General features: G+C 42.4%; 1 protein-coding gene across 1 annotated transcript in view; it reads left to right on the top strand.

Moving 5' to 3' along the window:
• The window catches only part of CFAP46 (cilia and flagella associated protein 46), a 418,285-nt gene that overhangs the window by 173,002 nt on the left and 227,450 nt on the right, over positions 1–17,833 (top strand). Inside the window, exon 23 of the mRNA XM_030202994.1 lies at positions 5,858–6,036. Coding sequence (XP_030058854.1) covers positions 5,858–6,036 — 179 coding nt within the window. The remainder of the gene's footprint in view (positions 1–5,857; positions 6,037–17,833) is intronic.

Genomic DNA, 17,833 nt, shown 5'->3' with positions numbered 1-17,833 from the left:
CAGATCTCTTACATCTTCTTCTTTAAAGACAGAAGCAAAGAATTCATTCAATTTCTCCACTATGGCCTTATCCTCCCTGAGTGCCCCTTTTGCTCTTTTGATTCCCACTACATCTCCTTGTGACTCTGGACAAATCACTTATCCCTCCATTACCCCAGGTACAAGTGCCTGTATATACTATCAGGCTTATTTTCGAAAGAGAAGGGTGCCCATCTTTCGACACAAATCGGGAGATGGGCGTCCTTCTCAACTTACTCAACTGCTTTCCATCACGGGGACGACCAAAGTTCACAGGGGGGAGGTGTCGGAAGTGTATCGAAGGCGGGGCTGGGGCGTGCCTAACACATGGGCGTCCTCAACTGATAATGGAAAAAAGAAGGGCATCCCTGACGAGCACTTGGCCGACTTTACTTGGTCCATTTTTTTTTACAACCAAGCCTCGAAAAGGTGCCCAAACTGACCAGATGACCACCGGAGGGAATCAGGGATAACCTCCCCTTACTCCCCCAGTGGTCACCAACCCCCTTCCACCCTAAAAAAAAACTTTTTAAATATTTTTTGCCAGTCTCTATGCCAGCCTCAAATGTCATACCCAGCTCCATCACAGCAGTATGCAGGTCCCTGGAGCAGTTTTAGTGGGTACTGCAGTGCACTTCAGGTAGGCGGATCCAGGCCCATCCCCCCCTACCTGTTACACTTGTGGTGGTAAATGTGAGCCCTTCAAAATCCACCACAAACCCACTATACCCACATGTAAGTGCCCCCCTTCACCCCTTATTGCTATGGTAGTGGTGTACAGTTGTGGGGAGTGGGTTTTGGGGGGCTCAGCACACAAGGTAAGGGAGCAATGCACCTGGGAGCAATTTCTGAAGTCCACTGCAGTGCCACCTAGGGTGCCCGGTTGGTGTCCTGGCATGTGAGGGGGACCAGTGCACTACGAATGCTTGCTTCTCCCATGACCAAATGGCTTGGATTTGATCGTTTCTGAGATGGGCATCCTCGGTTTCCATTATCGCCGAAAATCGGGGATGACCATCTCTAAGGACGACCATCTCTAAGGTCAACCTAAATTTTGTGATTTGGGCAACCCCGACCGTATTATCGAAACAAAAGATGGACGCCCATCTTGTTTCGATAATATTTATTTATTTGTTACATTTGTATCCCACCTTTTCCCACTTATTAGTAGGCTCAAAGTGGCTTACATAGTTCCGGAGAGGTGGTTACAGACTCCGGTGTGAACAAATACAGTACAGGGGTACTATTACAGTGACAAGTACAGTAAAGAAGTATCAGTAAATAGGTTGGGATGATTCAGACAAAATGTTAGGGTGTGATCATGCGTCGGGGTTGAAAACTGTCCGTTTCCTGATTAAAATACCAGGAAAACTTGGGCGCCCTTTTCGATTATGCCTCTCTATGTAAACTGCTTTGAATGTAGTTGCAAAAACCACAGAAAGGCAGTATATCAAGTCCCTTTCCCCCTAAGGCTGAAAACTGTATTATTTCAAGAAGTGTATTTTTTCCTAATTGGCCAGCATATGGCACTTGTTTTGAGTTTTAAAGCTGTTGCAGAAAAAGACTTTCTGTTTTCCAGTTTATGTTTATGGAAAGGCAACTTCAGTACCACTGGCCAGATACTGTCAAAGTCAATGCCCTGGGGCTCTGATTGGCCCTGGACTTCAAACCTAGTCAGGAGATACTGGATTTTTCTTTATTCTCTGTGTGGGGTACAGAGGAGAAACATCTCTGTCCTGAGATCCTGTTCAAGGCGTGTGAACACTTAAGTGCCTGAACTCCCCAGGTGCTACCCAAAATGATGTTTTCTAATTCTACGAAATTGTTTGTTTCCAAAATGTTTTCCATCTCAAAAGATTGGCCTGAGGTTCCAAGGATAATATGAAATCTTTTGTAACACCTAAGCTTTTTAACGTGGATTCAATAGGAAGAGAAATATTGCTAAAAGTGAACACCTTGCTAGGGAGAGAAGTGAGAGTAGATCCTAGCCATAACATTTTGGTCTTACATACATTCAGTTTTAAGCAGTATAAGATAGCCCAAGATTCAACTAATTGAATGTATGATTGTACAGTAGTAGCTGGAATAATATTTTTAACTGTCACTGGTGTCAGTAAGGTGACATCATCTGCATATGAATTCAATTTTATATTTAGGTTAGAAAACATGTAAAATTACTCATAAGTAAATTTAATAACATAGGTGAAAGAGGGTAACCCTATGGTACCCCACAACCTGCTTTCCAGGAATCAGAATGTCTTTCCAAATGCTTCACACTAAGTTTTTCCAGTCAGAAAGCCATTAAACCAGTTCAACACTTTATCAGAAATACCAATATCACTCAGTAAGCCTAATAAAAGTTTATGGTCTACTACATTAAAAGCATCTGAGAGAATAAATTGGCAAATTACAGCTTGGTAACCTTTACTAAATAATTCACCAAGCTCATTCATCAATATTCCTAATAATGTCTCAGTGCTAAGGATTACCCTAATGGTTAGTGCAGCAGCCTGAGAACCAGGGGGAACTGGGTTTGATTCGCATTGTGGCTCCTTGTGACTCTGGTCAAGTCACTTAACTCTCCATTGCTCCAGGTACAAATAAGTACCTGTATATAATGTATAACCACAGAAAGGTAGTATATCCACTACTTCCAACTCCAGACTTCGCTCCTTCTGTCTCACTGCACCGTACGCCTGGAATAGACTTCCTGAGCCACTATGTCTTGCCCCATCCTTGACCATTTTTAAATCTAGATTGAAAGCCCACCTCTTTAACATTGCTTTTAACTTGTAACCACTCGCCCCACCTACCCTTCTTTCCTCTTTCCTCTGCACATTAATTGATTTGCTTGCTTTATTTTTGTCTATTAGATTGTAAGCTCTTTGAGCAGGGACTGTCTTTCTTCTATGTTTGTGCAGCGCTGCGTACGTTTTGTAGCGCTATAGAAATGCTAAATAGTAGTAGTAGTAGTAATATCAAATCCCATCCTCTTTTCCTTTCTAAAACTAGATTGTGTTGGATGTAAGACATTATCCCCTTTTCACAAAGCTGCACTAGTGGCTGGTGGTGCAGTAATGCGGCTTTGTAAACAGTAGGGTATGTTTTAGATAATCAGTTAATTGGACAGCCAGTAGAGCCTCTAGTATTCTTTAAAAAAAAATGGAATATTGGTGATTGGTCTGTAATTACTAGGGTCTTGTTTGTACTCCATGGGATTTTTCTAAAGCAGTGTTAATAGAATATTACTTAGTGAGACAGGAAACACACCAGAATTCACGTTATTGTTTATTTATTTCCAGTACTTGATATACTGCAATGAGTCCATAAAAGCAACTATATAGTTAACAATTTTTTTAAAAAAAGGTAGAAAGGACTCAACAAACAGATGAGTTTTGAATAGTGTTTTGAACTTTGGATAGGAAGGTTCCGTTTGGATGTGAGAAGGCAGAGAGTTCCAGAGGGTTGGACTAAGGTTGCTGAAGCTGGTCTCATGAGAAATAGTTAAATGAAAGGCATGGAGGGATGGAACCGTAATAGATTATTGGTGGAAGAATGGAGGGAATGTGTTGGGGCATGGGAAATAAGGAGAGAGTTGAGATATGCTGGAGCAAAAGGGAGGAGACGTGACTTGAAGGCCAGGCAGAGGATTTTGAATTTAATGCAGGCTGATACCAGAAGTCAGTGTTCCAAATGGAGGAGGGGAATAACATGGTCAAAGTGGTAGCAGAGTGAAGGAGTTTAATGGCAGTGGACTGGATGAGTTGAAGATGTTTGAGCAAACTGAGAGGGAGACTGAAGTATTAGGAATTAAAATAATCAATGTGAGAAATAACAAGTGAGGGATGAAGAAATATTGTCTAAATGTAAATAGAATTACTGGAATTTGGGTTGAGTTCCACATTAAATTCAGTGTGTTACTTAGATTCAGTCCCCACCCGTCAATAAATATAAAATAAATCAATTCATTTTTATGCTAGTATGAAATTGTGCTAAAATTAAAGGCAGAAGCTACAATTCTCAAATAAAATAAATGAAAATATCATAATAAAAAAACTATTGAGTGCATGTAGATGCGTACGAAATTCTGTAAGTTCTTCTTGAGATCCTTGGCTCTTCTTGTGACTCCCCAAGGGAGTGTGCACCTTCTGTGAGCCACCGGTGGTGCCCTACTAGGCAGATGAGGATTGGGTTTGTGATGTCATAAAAGGGCACCCATCCTTCCACAGTATCTCTGTGAGACCATACTGCCCCATAAAAACACCCTGTCCCTAATTACCATATTGGACAAACCTCCCAGAGATTTTTGCAGCATTTTGGAGCCAGTTTCCCACCTGTTGGCTGTGGTATGGCTCTCACCCAAATGACAAAACAGTCAATCCAGAGGCTGCTGCCACTCTTGGGCCAAGACTTCAGAGAAGGCTGGATGTTGAAGGGTGTTGCACCTGCTCCGTGGGTTGAATAGGGATTTCAAAGTATGGCATGATAAGCTTCTATTTTTAAGCATGCAGTGTAGAAGTCTGGAGGTGGGAGGGTGTGTGTAACTGCAGTGAGCTGGGTCAGCTCTGGGGAACTGGAGAAAGGTCATAGGCCTAGAGGCATGATCATCGTATGAGTATAGTAAGGGAACACGTCACTGTTTTTGTTAGGCACTGGGGGCTTTATGAGGGATGCTGTTATGTCAAGGTGAGCCATCTCAGGGGAGGAAAGAGCCACATTCATGTCCTTGGGGAGGGGGGGGGGTGCAGCGTGAGCTGAGGGGTTTCAGAGGTATGCATTAATGCAGTCTACCAGCAGGAAACTTAACTACACTTTCTGAGGTGTAGTTGAGTTCCCTATAGTGTAAGGTCTCATAACATGCTTAGGGGGGAATTTAATAACTATGGGTGTTATTAGGAAGGGTATGGAGTCCAGGTGTGCGGATGTTATAATGCCGTTGTATCGCTCCATGGTGCGACCGCACCTGGAGTATTGTGTTCAGTACTGGTCTCCGTATCTCAAAAAAGATATAGTAGAATTGGAAAAGGTACAGCGAAGGGCGACGAAAATGATAGTGGGGATGGGACGACTTTCCTATGAAGAGAGGCTGAGAAGGCTAGGGCTTTTCAGCTTGGAGAAGAGACGGCTGAGGGGAGATATGATAGAAGTGTATAAAATAATGAGTGGAATGGATCGGGTGGATGTGAAGCGACTGTTCACGCTATCCAAAAATACTAGGACTAGAGGGCATGAGTTGAAGCTACAGTGTGGTAAATTTAAAACGAATCGGAGAAAATTTTTCTTCACCCAACGTGTAATTAGACTCTGGAATTCGTTGCCGGAGAACGTGGTACGGGCGGTTAGCTTGACGGAGTTTAAAAAGGGGTTAGATAGATTCCTAAAGGACAAGTCCATAGACCGCTATTAAATGGACTTGGAAAAATTCCGCATTTTTAGGTATAACTTGTCTGGAATGTTTTTACGTTTGGGGAGCGTGCCAGGTGCCCTTGACCTGGATTGGCCACTGTCGGTGACAGGATGCTGGGCTAGATGGACCTTTGGTCTTTCCCAGTATGGCACTACTTATGTACTTATGTACTTATGTACTTATAAAACAATATGTGCATACTTTTTCTCTGTGCTGGCTTCCATCAGTTTTCAAAGTGAAATTCTGGGTAAAGTTATGTGTGTACAGTCTGTATATGTGCAACTTTAGGTGCATATCAAGCAAGTACTTTTATAACACCTATTTCTGTCTTCTGATGTTAACACTTACATGTTATTCCCATAGTAAATAAAGTAACAGTGCAAAGCTCTTGATAGTGTAGAATTAATCACACTCTTATTCTCTTATTTATAGTTGGTGAAAATGGCTTCAGAATGCAATTGGTCAGATCCTTTGGTAGAGCTACAAACATTGACTCGTCTCACAAACTTTGCTTATAAATCTCATGACCACGATTTAGTGATGATTTGTTCCCAGAAGGCCTTGCAGCTAGATATTGCCAAAAAACCCTTGAAGATGAAGAAGCAAGAAATGTGAGTAAGATGCACATTAGTTTGAATTACTTGTCTTTCCAGCTTTGAGCTCAAGGTGGGTTCCTGCCATAGAGGGCTTACAATCTAAGGGCTAAATTTATTAACATGCATTAACACTTTAATGTATCGAAATGCAATTTAATTTGAATTTTTTTACTGAAGCCCATTATTATCAGTTGGGCCTGTTTACTAATAATGGGGTCCTTTTACTAAGGTGCACTAATGATTACCACACGCTACATGCTGCGCAGCTATTGTATACTTATGGGCTACATGGCACTTAACACACACTAATTCGTTAGCGCACCTTAGTAAAAGGACCCCAATGTGTGTTAATCACACAGCACTTATATGTTTTGTAAATTACTAAGCTGTGGTTGTAATTTTAGTTGTTTATGTTTTTACATTTTATTTAATGAAATGATTATTTTTTGTAAACTGCTTTTGATTTAATTTTGGTTATAGAAAGTGATATATAAAAGATAGATATAAATAAGTAATGCAAGTCAGTAAGTATAGTCCTGGGGTCAATATTCAGCCCACATAAGTGCCACAGTCAGCGCTGACCCCGGATATTTAATGCTGGGCAGGAGTAGCCTAGTGCAGCAGAGTTTGATCCTAGGGAACTGGATTCGATTCCCACTTCAGCTCCTTGTGACTCTAGGCAAGTCACTTAACCTTCCATTGCCCCAGGTACAAATAAGTACCTGTATACAACTTTGAATGTAGTTGTAAAAACCACAGAAAAGTGGTATATTGTCCCATTTCCCTCCTCTTTTCCCTTTCTGGCAACCAGCATTGAATATCCGGGTTTATTTTGCTGCTAAAAAGTTAACTGACTATGCAGATATTCATGCTAACCAGTTAACTGTTTAGCGGTCAAAGATAGGCCTGATATTTAAGCGGCCTATTTGACCACTCAACATAGCCAGTTTGGTGCAGAATATCCACACCTAACTGGCTATGTCACGCGATATAGCTGGTTAGTGGCTAGCCGCTAGTCGGGATATTCAGTGGGAGATAGCTGGTTGTCTCCCATTGATTATCCGCGGTTAAGCATTTAAACTCTATTTAACCAGCCAGGACCTTCTCCTGGATTGTTAAATAATTTTGTGTATCAGGGGGACTAAGTAGGCATCTGAGGTAGTGTAGGGTTAAGTAACTTTCTCAAGAGAATATGCATGTCAGTGGGAGAAGCAGAATTTGAACATGGGCCTCCTTGTGCTTTTTATCTTATTCTTTGCTATGTCGTATAACATAAAATTATTGTGGCAGGATATGGCGGAGCTTCTTTCATCAAAAAGGGATTAGTACCATTTTGTTTTGGTTAATGGGAGTTCTGCCAGATGATACAAAAGAAACAGAAAAGCAATGACTTTACAAGCCTTTGAGAGAGCAGTGAATGTATGGAACAGCCCCCAGAGGATATAGTGGAGAGAAAGATAGTATCTGAATTCAGAAAAGCATGAAATAAACACAGAGGACCTCTGGGACAGAGGAATACAATCCTGCCCAGTCTCCCACATTCAGCTGGAGACACTCATTTTTGCAGATCATCTCATGCATCTCCTGCTGAGCAGCCTTCCCCTCCATTGGCAGCAGGAGATGTGTTAATAAGACGTCATATCCTGCTGTCATGGGACCAGTCTCATGATAAGAGCTACAAAATCTCACAGACTGGTCCCACAGCAGCAGGATATTATTAAGGCATCTCCTGCTGCTTGAGGGGAAGGTGGCTTGCTGATGCAAGCCGAGGTCTGTTGGAGGTGGAACCAGGAGATGGAATGGGCGGCTGGTATTGGGGGCATGACTGAGCAGAACTGGGATGTGGCTGGGGGCATGGCTGAAATCTCCCTGTCAGTGATCTAGCCCCCTTGGCAGCTCTAGGAATGAACTGTAAAGGTGAGCAGTTGGTGTGGATAGACAGCCAGGATTGGCCATATGGCGGAAAATTCTATAATCGGGCACTTCCTATTAGGTGCCCTGATGGTACATGGGGAGTACCTATTCTGTAAAGGCATCTGGGTGCCCGGATGCCATTATAGAATATTAGTGCAACCCAGCATTGGTACACCTAACATTTAGGCGACTGCAGTTACAGCAGCCGTAGACTTGGCGTAACTGCGGGCACCTAAATGCTGCACAGGTGCATGTAACTTGTAGGATTCTGTAAGTGACACGTATAACTGCAAGCACCACCAATATTTTGCTCATGCTCCATCCAGTTGTATACCCCCTTGCAGTTTCACGCTACAGCATTTACACACACCCTCGTACAATAGCGCTTAGGGGTGTAAGTGCTAACTTTCTTTGCACTTATGTGTGCAAGAGGCACTGAACTGCTGGCCTCTAGTTACAGCATTTTTCTGCTATCATATTTCTTTGTTTCTGTATTTCTAAGTGAAGGCTCAACTTGTACATAATATACAATGCAGCGACAGCAGTCTGTTACATATTCAAGTGCCATCTGGTTTATGAACAGGAAACAATGATAGGGAAAAATATCTATATATGATTTTTGCCAGACACTGGGGCCCTTTTACTATGCTGTGCTAAAAGGGCCCAAGTGCAATGATTAGTGCAAGGGTTTCCCCGCGCAATAAGGCCACTTTTAGTGCAGCTGTAAAACAGGGGCATAGCTACGGGTGGGCCTGGGTGGGCCCAGGCCCACCCAATTTTAGCTCTGGCCCACCCACCCAAGCGCACAGACACTGCCTGCCCACTTTTCCTCCAAGCCCGCACCAGCAGCAGCTCCCATTGCCGGCCACTGCTGCTTTTCCTATTGAGCAGCAGGGCCTGCACTACAAAAAGAAGAAGCGCTCAGCTGACTGAGCTGAGCGCTAACGACAAAAAATATTGAAAAAAAAAAGCGCGGCACCTCCGCAGGCAGCCTTGAGGCATTGGCTGCTGGCTCTGCAGGCGCCTCCTGTCTCTTACGTCACTGCCCCTGGAGCGACGCAGGGGCAGTGACGTAAGAGATGGGAGGAGCCTGCAGAGCCAGCAATCAATGCCTCAAGGCTGCCTGCGGAGGTGCCGCGCTTTTTTTCAATATTTTTTGTCGTTAGCGTTCAGCTCAGTCAGCTGAGCGCTTCTTCTTTTTGTAGCGCCGGCCCTGCTGCTCAATAGGAAAAGCAGCAGTGGCCGGTATTGGGAGCTAGGGCTGGCGCTGGCGGGCCTGAATCGGGAGAGGGAAAAAGCAGATGGAAGGATGGGGAGAGAAAGAGGGAAAAAGCAGATGGAAGGATGGGGAGAGAAAGAGGGAAAAAGCAGATGGAAGGATGGGGAGAGAATGAGAGAAAAACAGATGGAAGGATGGGGAGAGAAAGAGGGAAAATGGATGAATGGGGAGAGAGACACTGGATGGAAGGATGGGGAGAGAAAGAGGGGAGATGGATGAAAGGATGCAGAGAGAAAGGGGAGAGACTAGAAGGATGTGGAGAGAGAAGGGACTGAACAGAAAAGGGTAGAGAGATAAAGAGACACTGGTTAGAAGGAGGTAGAGAGAGACATTAGATGGAAGGATCAGGAGAGAGGGTAGATGGGTGGAAGGATGGGGAGAGAAAGAGGGAGACGCTGGATGGAAGGGTAGGGAGAAAGAGGGAGACGCTGGATGGAAGGGTAGGGAGAAAGAGGTGACGCTGGATGGAAGAATGCAGAAAGAAAGAGGGGAGACTACTGGAAGGATGGGGAGAAAGAGGGGAGACACTGGAAGGATGGGGAGAGAAAGAAGAGAGCTGCTGGATGGAAAAGGAGAGTAGTGAAAGACTGGAGAATAAGAGGAAGGGGCATGGGGAGAACAAGGGTGAGAAAAAGATGATAAAGATGAAAAGGAAATTAAAGAATGGATAGTAAGAATGAATTAAATCTGGACAGAGAGAGAGAGAGGCAGAAAAATATTGAAGAAAGCAAAGAAAAAGGATTGAAAAATGAGAAATGGCCAGGAAACCGTGGCAGAAGAGTTAAGCGAAAACGAAGGAAAGCAGAATCTAGAGACTGGGAGCAACACAATGAGAAAAAGTAAATGGCCATACAACAAAGGTAAAGAAAATAAATTTATGTTTAATTTAGGATAAAGTAATATGGTACCTTTGTTAATAAAGTTTCAGAGACCAATACTTCCTTCCTTAGGTCAGGAGAGGATACCGTAACAGCATTATACTGACCTTAGGCAGGAGGTTTTGGCCTCTGAAAGCTCATTGAAAACGGTGTTAGGCTATTAAATAAATTGTCTTAAATCTGATGCACTGAAAAGCAGCACTTTACCCTGTGTGACAAATGCATCTGATTAGTGTGACTAAATTTTGCTGGGGGAGGGGGGTAGAGAGAAAAATTTGTGCCCACCCACTTTCGGTTCAGGCCCACCCAAAATTGGCAGTCTGGCTACGCCACTGCTGTAAAATGACCGCACTTCTGTATTTTCTATTAATGGCCAGGTGCTAATTTTCCAATTAGAGTGTGAGATCTAACCTATTTTGTAGGAGGAAAGGGCTCATGTGCTAACCATGCACTTAATCAGTTGTGGTATGGCAATGTAGTGCTGGGCACACCTATTCTCCACCCCCAAACATACCCCTGGCGCTAAAAAATATGAAGGGCCCACCATTCAGCTGGCGGTGGGCAGTGCATTTGCTGTCCACCGCCAGCATTAAACCTGGATGTTCAATGATAGCCCATATCCGGTGACTGGCATTGAATATCTGGGTTTATTTTGGCCACTAAAAAGTTAACTGGCTATGCCGATATTCAGCCCTAACCAGTTAACATTTTAGCAGTCAAAGATAGGCCTATTGTTTAAGTGGCCTCTTTTGACCACTCTACATAGCTGGTTAGGCGCTGAATATCTGCGCCTAACCAGCTATGTTGTGCAATTTAGTCATTTAGCAGCTTGCCGTTGACCAGGATATAACTGGTTAGGCGCTTAACCACTGTTTAACCGACCAGGAGCCATTTCTGGCTGGTTAAATAGTTTTGAATATCGAGGGGAAAAGTATTTTTTAGTACCAGGAAAGTGTGTGCAGATACCTGAACCACCACCAAGCGCCTGAGCATTTCCCAAAGTAGTGCATTTTGACGCACAGGAAGCACGTGTTAGTGCTTACCGCCGCTTAGTAAAAGGACCCACTGTCTTCTCTTTTTCTTTTGTTATATTTCTTTTGTGACCTTTTATACTTTTGATAACCCAATTTCTTTAGGCATCATCTGGTGTTGGAGAAGCTGAGAGAGAGAGCTTTCCTTCCCTACATCAATCATTAAGTTCCCTTTTCTTCTACCCCCCCCCCCCCCAAAAAAAAAAAAAAAATTACCAAGATACATAAAGGAGGTCAGAAAATATAACTTTTAGTTTAGTTTTATTTTATTTATTTACTTATTTATGAGGGATTTATATACCACCTTTTTTGAAAAGAATTTACCCAAGGCAGAGTACAGCAAGAATAAGTTGAACATAGGCAATAGATAATTACAGCAGTACATAAGTATTCCCATACTGGGACAGACCAAAGGTCCATCAAGCCCAGCATCCTGCAAGATCCCAAAACAGTACAATACATTTTATGCATCTTATCCTAGAAACAAGCAGTGGATTTTCTTCAAGTCCATCTTAATAATGGCTTATAGATTTTTTTTTTTAGGAAGCTAGCCAAACCTTTTTTAAACCCCGCTAAGCTAACTGCTTTTACCACATTCTCTGGCAATGAATTCCAGAGTTTAATTACACATTGAGTGAAGAAATATTTTCTCTGATTCGTTTTAAATGTACTACTTCATAGTGTGCTCCCCAGTCCTAATATTTTTAGAAAGAGTAAACAAGCAATTCTCGTCTATACATTCCACTCCACTCATTATTTTATAGACGTCTGTCATATCTCCCCTCAGCTGTGTTTTCTTCAAATGAAGAGCCCTAGCCACTTTGGTCATCTAGCAGTCCAACTCTAGTCCTGGTGATTTGCTACTCTTCAATTTGTCAAATTGCCCCATTACATCTTCCAGGTTTACAGAGATTTGATTCAGAGTCTCTGGCTCGTCAGCATTGATTACCATTTCTGGCACTGGTATCTCACACCTTCCTTGGTGAAGACCAAAGCAAAGAATTCATTTAATCTCTTCGCTATGGCTTTGTCTTCCCTGAGTGCCCCTTTTACCCCTCGGTCATCTAGCTGTCCAACTGATTATTTTGTTGGCTTCTTGCTTCTAATATACAGTGGGGGAAATAAGTATTTGATCCCTTGCTGATTTTGTAAGTTAGCCCACTGACAAAGACATGAGCAGCCCATAATTGAAGGGTAGGTTATTGGTAACAGTGAGAGATAGCACATCACAAATTAAATCCGGAAAATCACATTGTGGAAAGTATATGAATTTATTTGCATTCTGCAGAGGGAAATAAGTATTTGATCCCCCACCAACCAGTAAGAGATCTGGCCCCTACAGACCAGGTAGATGCTCCAAATCAACTCGTTACCTGCATGACAGACAGCTGTCGGCAATGGTCACCTGTATGAAAGACACCTGTCCACAGACTCAGTGAATCAGTCAGACTCTAACCTCTACAAAATGGCCAAGAGCAAGGAGCTGTCTAAGGATGTCAGGGACAAGATCATACACCTGCACAAGGCTGGAATGGGCTACAAAACCATCAGTAAGACGCTGGGCGAGAAGGAGACAACTGTTGGTGCCATAGTAAGAAAATGGAAGAAGTACAAAATGACTGTCAATCGACAAAGATCTGGGGCTCCACGCAAAATCTCACCTCGTGGGGTATCCTTGATCATGAGGAAGGTTAGAAATCAGCCTACAACTACAAGGGGGGAACTTGTCAATGATCTCAAGGCAGCTGGGACCACTGTCACCACGAAAACCATTGGTAACACATTACGACATAACGGATTGCAATCCTGCAGTGCCCGCAAGGTCCCCCTGCTCCGGAAGGCACATGTGACGGCCCGTCTGAAGTTTGCCAGTGAACACCTGGATGATGCCGAGAGTGATTGGGAGAAGGTGCTGTGGTCAGATGAGACAAAAATTGAGCTCTTTGGCATGAACTCAACTCGCCGTGTTTGGAGGAAGAGAAATGCTGCCTATGACCCAAAGAACACCGTCCCCACTGTCAAGCATGGAGGTGGAAATGTTATGTTTTGGGGGTGTTTCTCTGCTAAGGGCACAGGACTACTTCACCGCATCAATGGGAGAATGGATGGGGCCATGTACCGTACAATTCTGAGTGACAACCTCCTTCCCTCCGCCAGGGCCTTAAAAATGGGTCGTGGCTGGGTCTTCCAGCACGACAATGACCCAAAACATACAGCCAAGGCAACAAAGGAGTGGCTCAGGAAGAAGCACATTAGGGTCATGGAGTGGCCTAGCCAGTCACCAGACCTTAATCCCATTGAAAACTTATGGAGGGAGCTGAAGCTGCGAGTTGCCAAGCGACAGCCCAGAACTCTTAATGATTTAGAGATGATCTGCAAAGAGGAGTGGACCAAAATTCCTCCTGACATGTGTGCAAACCTCATCATCAACTACAGAAGACGTCTGACCGCTGTGCTTGCCAACAAGGGTTTTGCCACCAAGTATTAGGTCTTGTTTGCCAGAGGGATTAAATACTTATTTCCCTCTGCAGAATGCAAATAAATTCATATACTTTCCACAATGTGATTTTCCGGATTTAATTTGTGATGTGCTATCTCTCACTGTTACCAATAACCTACCCTTCAATTATGGGCTGCTCATGTCTTTGTCAGTGGGCAAACTTACAAAATCAGCAAGGGATCAAATACTTATTTCCCCCACTGTACCTAAAAAGTTTTTTCTATGTGTTTTTGCCTCCAACGCAATCATTTTTTCAAAGTCTCTTTTTGCCTTCCTTATCAGCACTTTGCATTTACTTTCCATTCCTTATGCTGTTTCTTATTATTTTCAGTTAGATCCTTCTTCCATTCTCTGAAGGATTTTCTTTATCTTGAATAGCTTCCTTCACCTCACTTTTTAATCATGCTGGCTGTTGTTTGGCTTTCCTTTCTCCTTTTTTAATACATGGAATATAACTGGCCTGGGCTTCCAGAGTGGTAGTTTTGAACAGCATCCACACCTGATTTAAATTTTTGACCCTCACAGCTGCTCTTCTAAGTTTTCTTTGTCACCGTTCTTCTCATAGTCTCCTTTATAAATGCTAATGTATTGGATTTCCTGTGTGTACTTACTCCAGAGCTGATATCAAATCTGATCATATTATAATCACTGTTATCAAGCGGCCCCAGCACCATTACCTCCTGCACCAGATCATGCGTTCCACTAAGGACTAGGTCTAGAATGTTTCCTCTTCTGGTTGGCTCCAGTACCAGCTGCTCCATAAAGCAATCCTTGATTTAATCAAGGAATTTTACCTCTCTAGCGTGCCTTGATATTGCATTTACCCTGTCAATATCGGGGTAATTGAAATCACCCATTATTATTGTTCTCCCCAGTTTGTTAGCCTCCCTAATTTTTGATAACATTTCTACTGTCTGCTCATCCTGCCAGGTGGACAGTAGTACACTCCTATCACTATCTTTGTTCCCTTTATACATGGAATTTCAGTTTATAAGGATTCCTAGATGTGTTTTGTGTCCTGCAGAATTTTTAGTCTATTTGATTCAAGGCCCTTCTTAACATACCCCTCCACCAATTTGATCCACCCTATCACTATGATATAATTTGTACCCTGGTATAACAGTGTTCCACTGGTTTTCCTCCTTCCACCAGGTCTCAGAGATGCCTATTATATCTATCTTTTCATTTAGTGCAATATATTCTAACTCTCCCATCTTATTTCTTAGGCTTCTGGAATTTGCATATAGACATTTCAAACTGTTTGTTGTTCCTATTTATATTTGGCTCAGCAGTTGACAGTGTTAATCTGCAATCTTGAAAATCTGTCTGCAAAGTTTTTAAGCTATGTTTATCAATAGAAATCAAACAAAATAAAACACGGAAAAGAAAATAAGATGATACCTTTTTTATTGGACATAACTTAATACATTTCTTGATTAGCTTTCGAAGGTTGCCCTTCTTTGTCAGATCGGAAATAAGCAAATGTGCTAGCTGACAGTGTATATAAGTGAAAACATTCAAGTATTACTATGACAGTCTGACAGGGTGGGAGGATGGGAGTGGGTAGGAGGTATGCATGGGGACATCAAAGCATATCATTGATATTCTAACAGGATGGGTGTGGATAGGTGAGGGGTGGGGTGATCAACAAAGACATACAGCTTTATGGTTTATAATGGGCTAGGAACCCCAGATCCTTGTTAAGTCCTTTCTGTTGGGTGTTAAAATATTCAATCATTCTGACTTCAAAGGTCTTACGTTCTTGTATGGTTTTAAAGTTACCTTTCAGGATTCCCACAAATGGGAAGCCACATTCAAAATGACTGTGGAACTTATGCGACCTAAATGAACTTGATGGATTGATGGAATAGTAGGCAAATCTTAAAGATTGTAGCACTCAATCCTCCTGCCTGTGGAGGAGGGGAGAATTTTGAGAGACTAAAAAGGGGACTATCAATGGAATGAGATATTGAAATGGGGGGTCTGCAGATATAATGAAGATAAAGGGAAAGAGAGGGAGAGAATGGAAGAGGTAGGTAGAGACAAAAGAACCTGGAAGTGGGAAAAGAGCAGAATATCAGTGTTGGAACTAAGGAATGACACCGTAATTGAAACTGAGTAATAGGACGGAGAAGAGATTCAAGAGGTGCTATTGAATTTTGGCAGGTTAGATAGGTAGGCATAGAAGTGAAGAAACCAGACTTGGGGGAGTTGGAGCTAGGTCCACACACTGCCATGCTTAGGTGTCCCAGATTCACAACTAAAAATCTGGTAACCGTGTGAGTATCCTAAAACTCAATAACCTAGTAGACTTACCCTCTGGAGTTGCTTTCATCTGGTTTCACACTGCCTGGTACAAACCCTTTCAAAATGAAGCAGAAAAACACTGGATCTGCCTTCCTTCATAGAACACAGTTTCTGTTAGTCCTGGTAGTCAGACTGCTGGCTCTGTGAATACAGCAGACGTAGCAATGAAATTTTCAAGGCTGATGCTGCTGAAATAACATCAAAATTAGATTAAAGACAGTATTTAAATGGTTACTTTGAAATTCCTTTCTTCTTATTTTTTTCCATGTGACTGCTTTGTTGCCTAACTATTGGAAAATACTAGAGTTGGTTCTTCAACAGATTAAGGACCTAATGTACTAAATAATTTTCTTCATAGTATTTCTTTGAGTAAAATGCCAACCCTGTTCAAACTGCTATTCTAATATATTAGAAATCAAAAGGAGTACTGCAGTTTTAAAATTTTGTTTATTTTGCTAATATAAAATGGGAATGTAGAACATATATGACCTCTAGTGTCTGGTGTCATGATTGCACCGTATGTATGTATATATATATATAGAGAGAGAGAGAGAGAGAGAGAGAGAGAGAGAGCTACACACACACAGACATGTATATGTCTCTGTATGTGTATATATATATATATATATATATATATATATATATATATATATATATGTACAAACACACAAACAAAAATGGGACCCCTTACATAGTTTCAAAATTCTTTGCAATTGTTTTTAAACATTTAGGGTTTCTTAATTAATTCGTAATTGGCCTGTAGGGGGAAAAGCAGTAAGAAGACACACATACTAGGGCCGATATTCAGACTGCGAGAGGGATATTCAGTGCCGGGCCATTTCCAGTGACCAGCATTGAATATCTGGTTTATTTTTAGCCAGTTTAAAGTTAACCAGCTAAGTTGATATTCGAAGAAAGCCGGTTATCTTTAAACTGGCTAAAGATATACCAGCTATTTAAGTTGCCCGATGTGGCCAATAGCCAGATGCTCATACTTTGTATCAACATGTATAGAGGGGTCCTGTAAAATGTGTTCAGGAGATTAGGATTGTCAGCTGTCTTGCTCCCCCCCCCCCCCTTATATACCACCTGCAAACCCCAAAAATGGTGTACAGTCAGATACAATATTTTTCTCACTCATGGTCTTGTTTTGGACCCAAGGCAATGAAAAATTAAGCCCAAGATCACAAGGAACTGCAGTGGAATTTGAAGTAGCCTCTCCTGGCTCTTGGCACCCTGCTCCAGCCATTAGACTACTCATGCACTCCAGTTTTATCAGAAGTGAGGAGATGAACATATTTCTGAATTCAAAACCTCTATCTGCAGTTCTCTTCTTCTTCCAGCTTCCACCTCCATGGGATTGAGACTGCCCAGTCCTCTTCCATTGTAACTAACAGCAGAGACTGTAGATAGAATCCAGCTATTGGTAAGGCAGCAGGGATGGAGGACTGGAAGGCATCTCTAGTCACAGGAAAGGAGGAGGTGATCTGGAGGATATTTCTGTATTGTAGAAATGAAGTTTCTGCAGCTGGTGGGAGGTGGAAGATTAATAAACCACCTCCAAAAAAATGCACCAATATATTTCTATGGGAGAAGCTGTTCCAACAGCTGCAGTACATACATTGATTCACTGTATCACAGTGATTATGGAACCGCACCTTTCTAATTCTCATCTCCTCTCATGATCGCAGACACATAGAAAGCACACACACATATATTAATACAGAAGCACCCACCCTCCCCTCACACATCCCCAGCATGTACACATACAAACATAAAAATGTATGCATAGACACAAACATGTACACACACACACACACATTTACATATAGAACAGTGGAAAAGAATTCCATGAGCCATGTTCTGCATGCTTTCCCTGCTTGTTTCAGTGTTTTAAAAGCTG

Source organism: Microcaecilia unicolor, chromosome 5 (assembly GCF_901765095.1).
Source record: "Microcaecilia unicolor chromosome 5, aMicUni1.1, whole genome shotgun sequence".
Lineage (NCBI taxonomy): Eukaryota > Metazoa > Chordata > Amphibia > Gymnophiona > Siphonopidae > Microcaecilia > Microcaecilia unicolor.
Note: the sequence above shows the minus strand (reverse complement) of the source record. Positions and strands in the feature narration are given on the sequence as shown.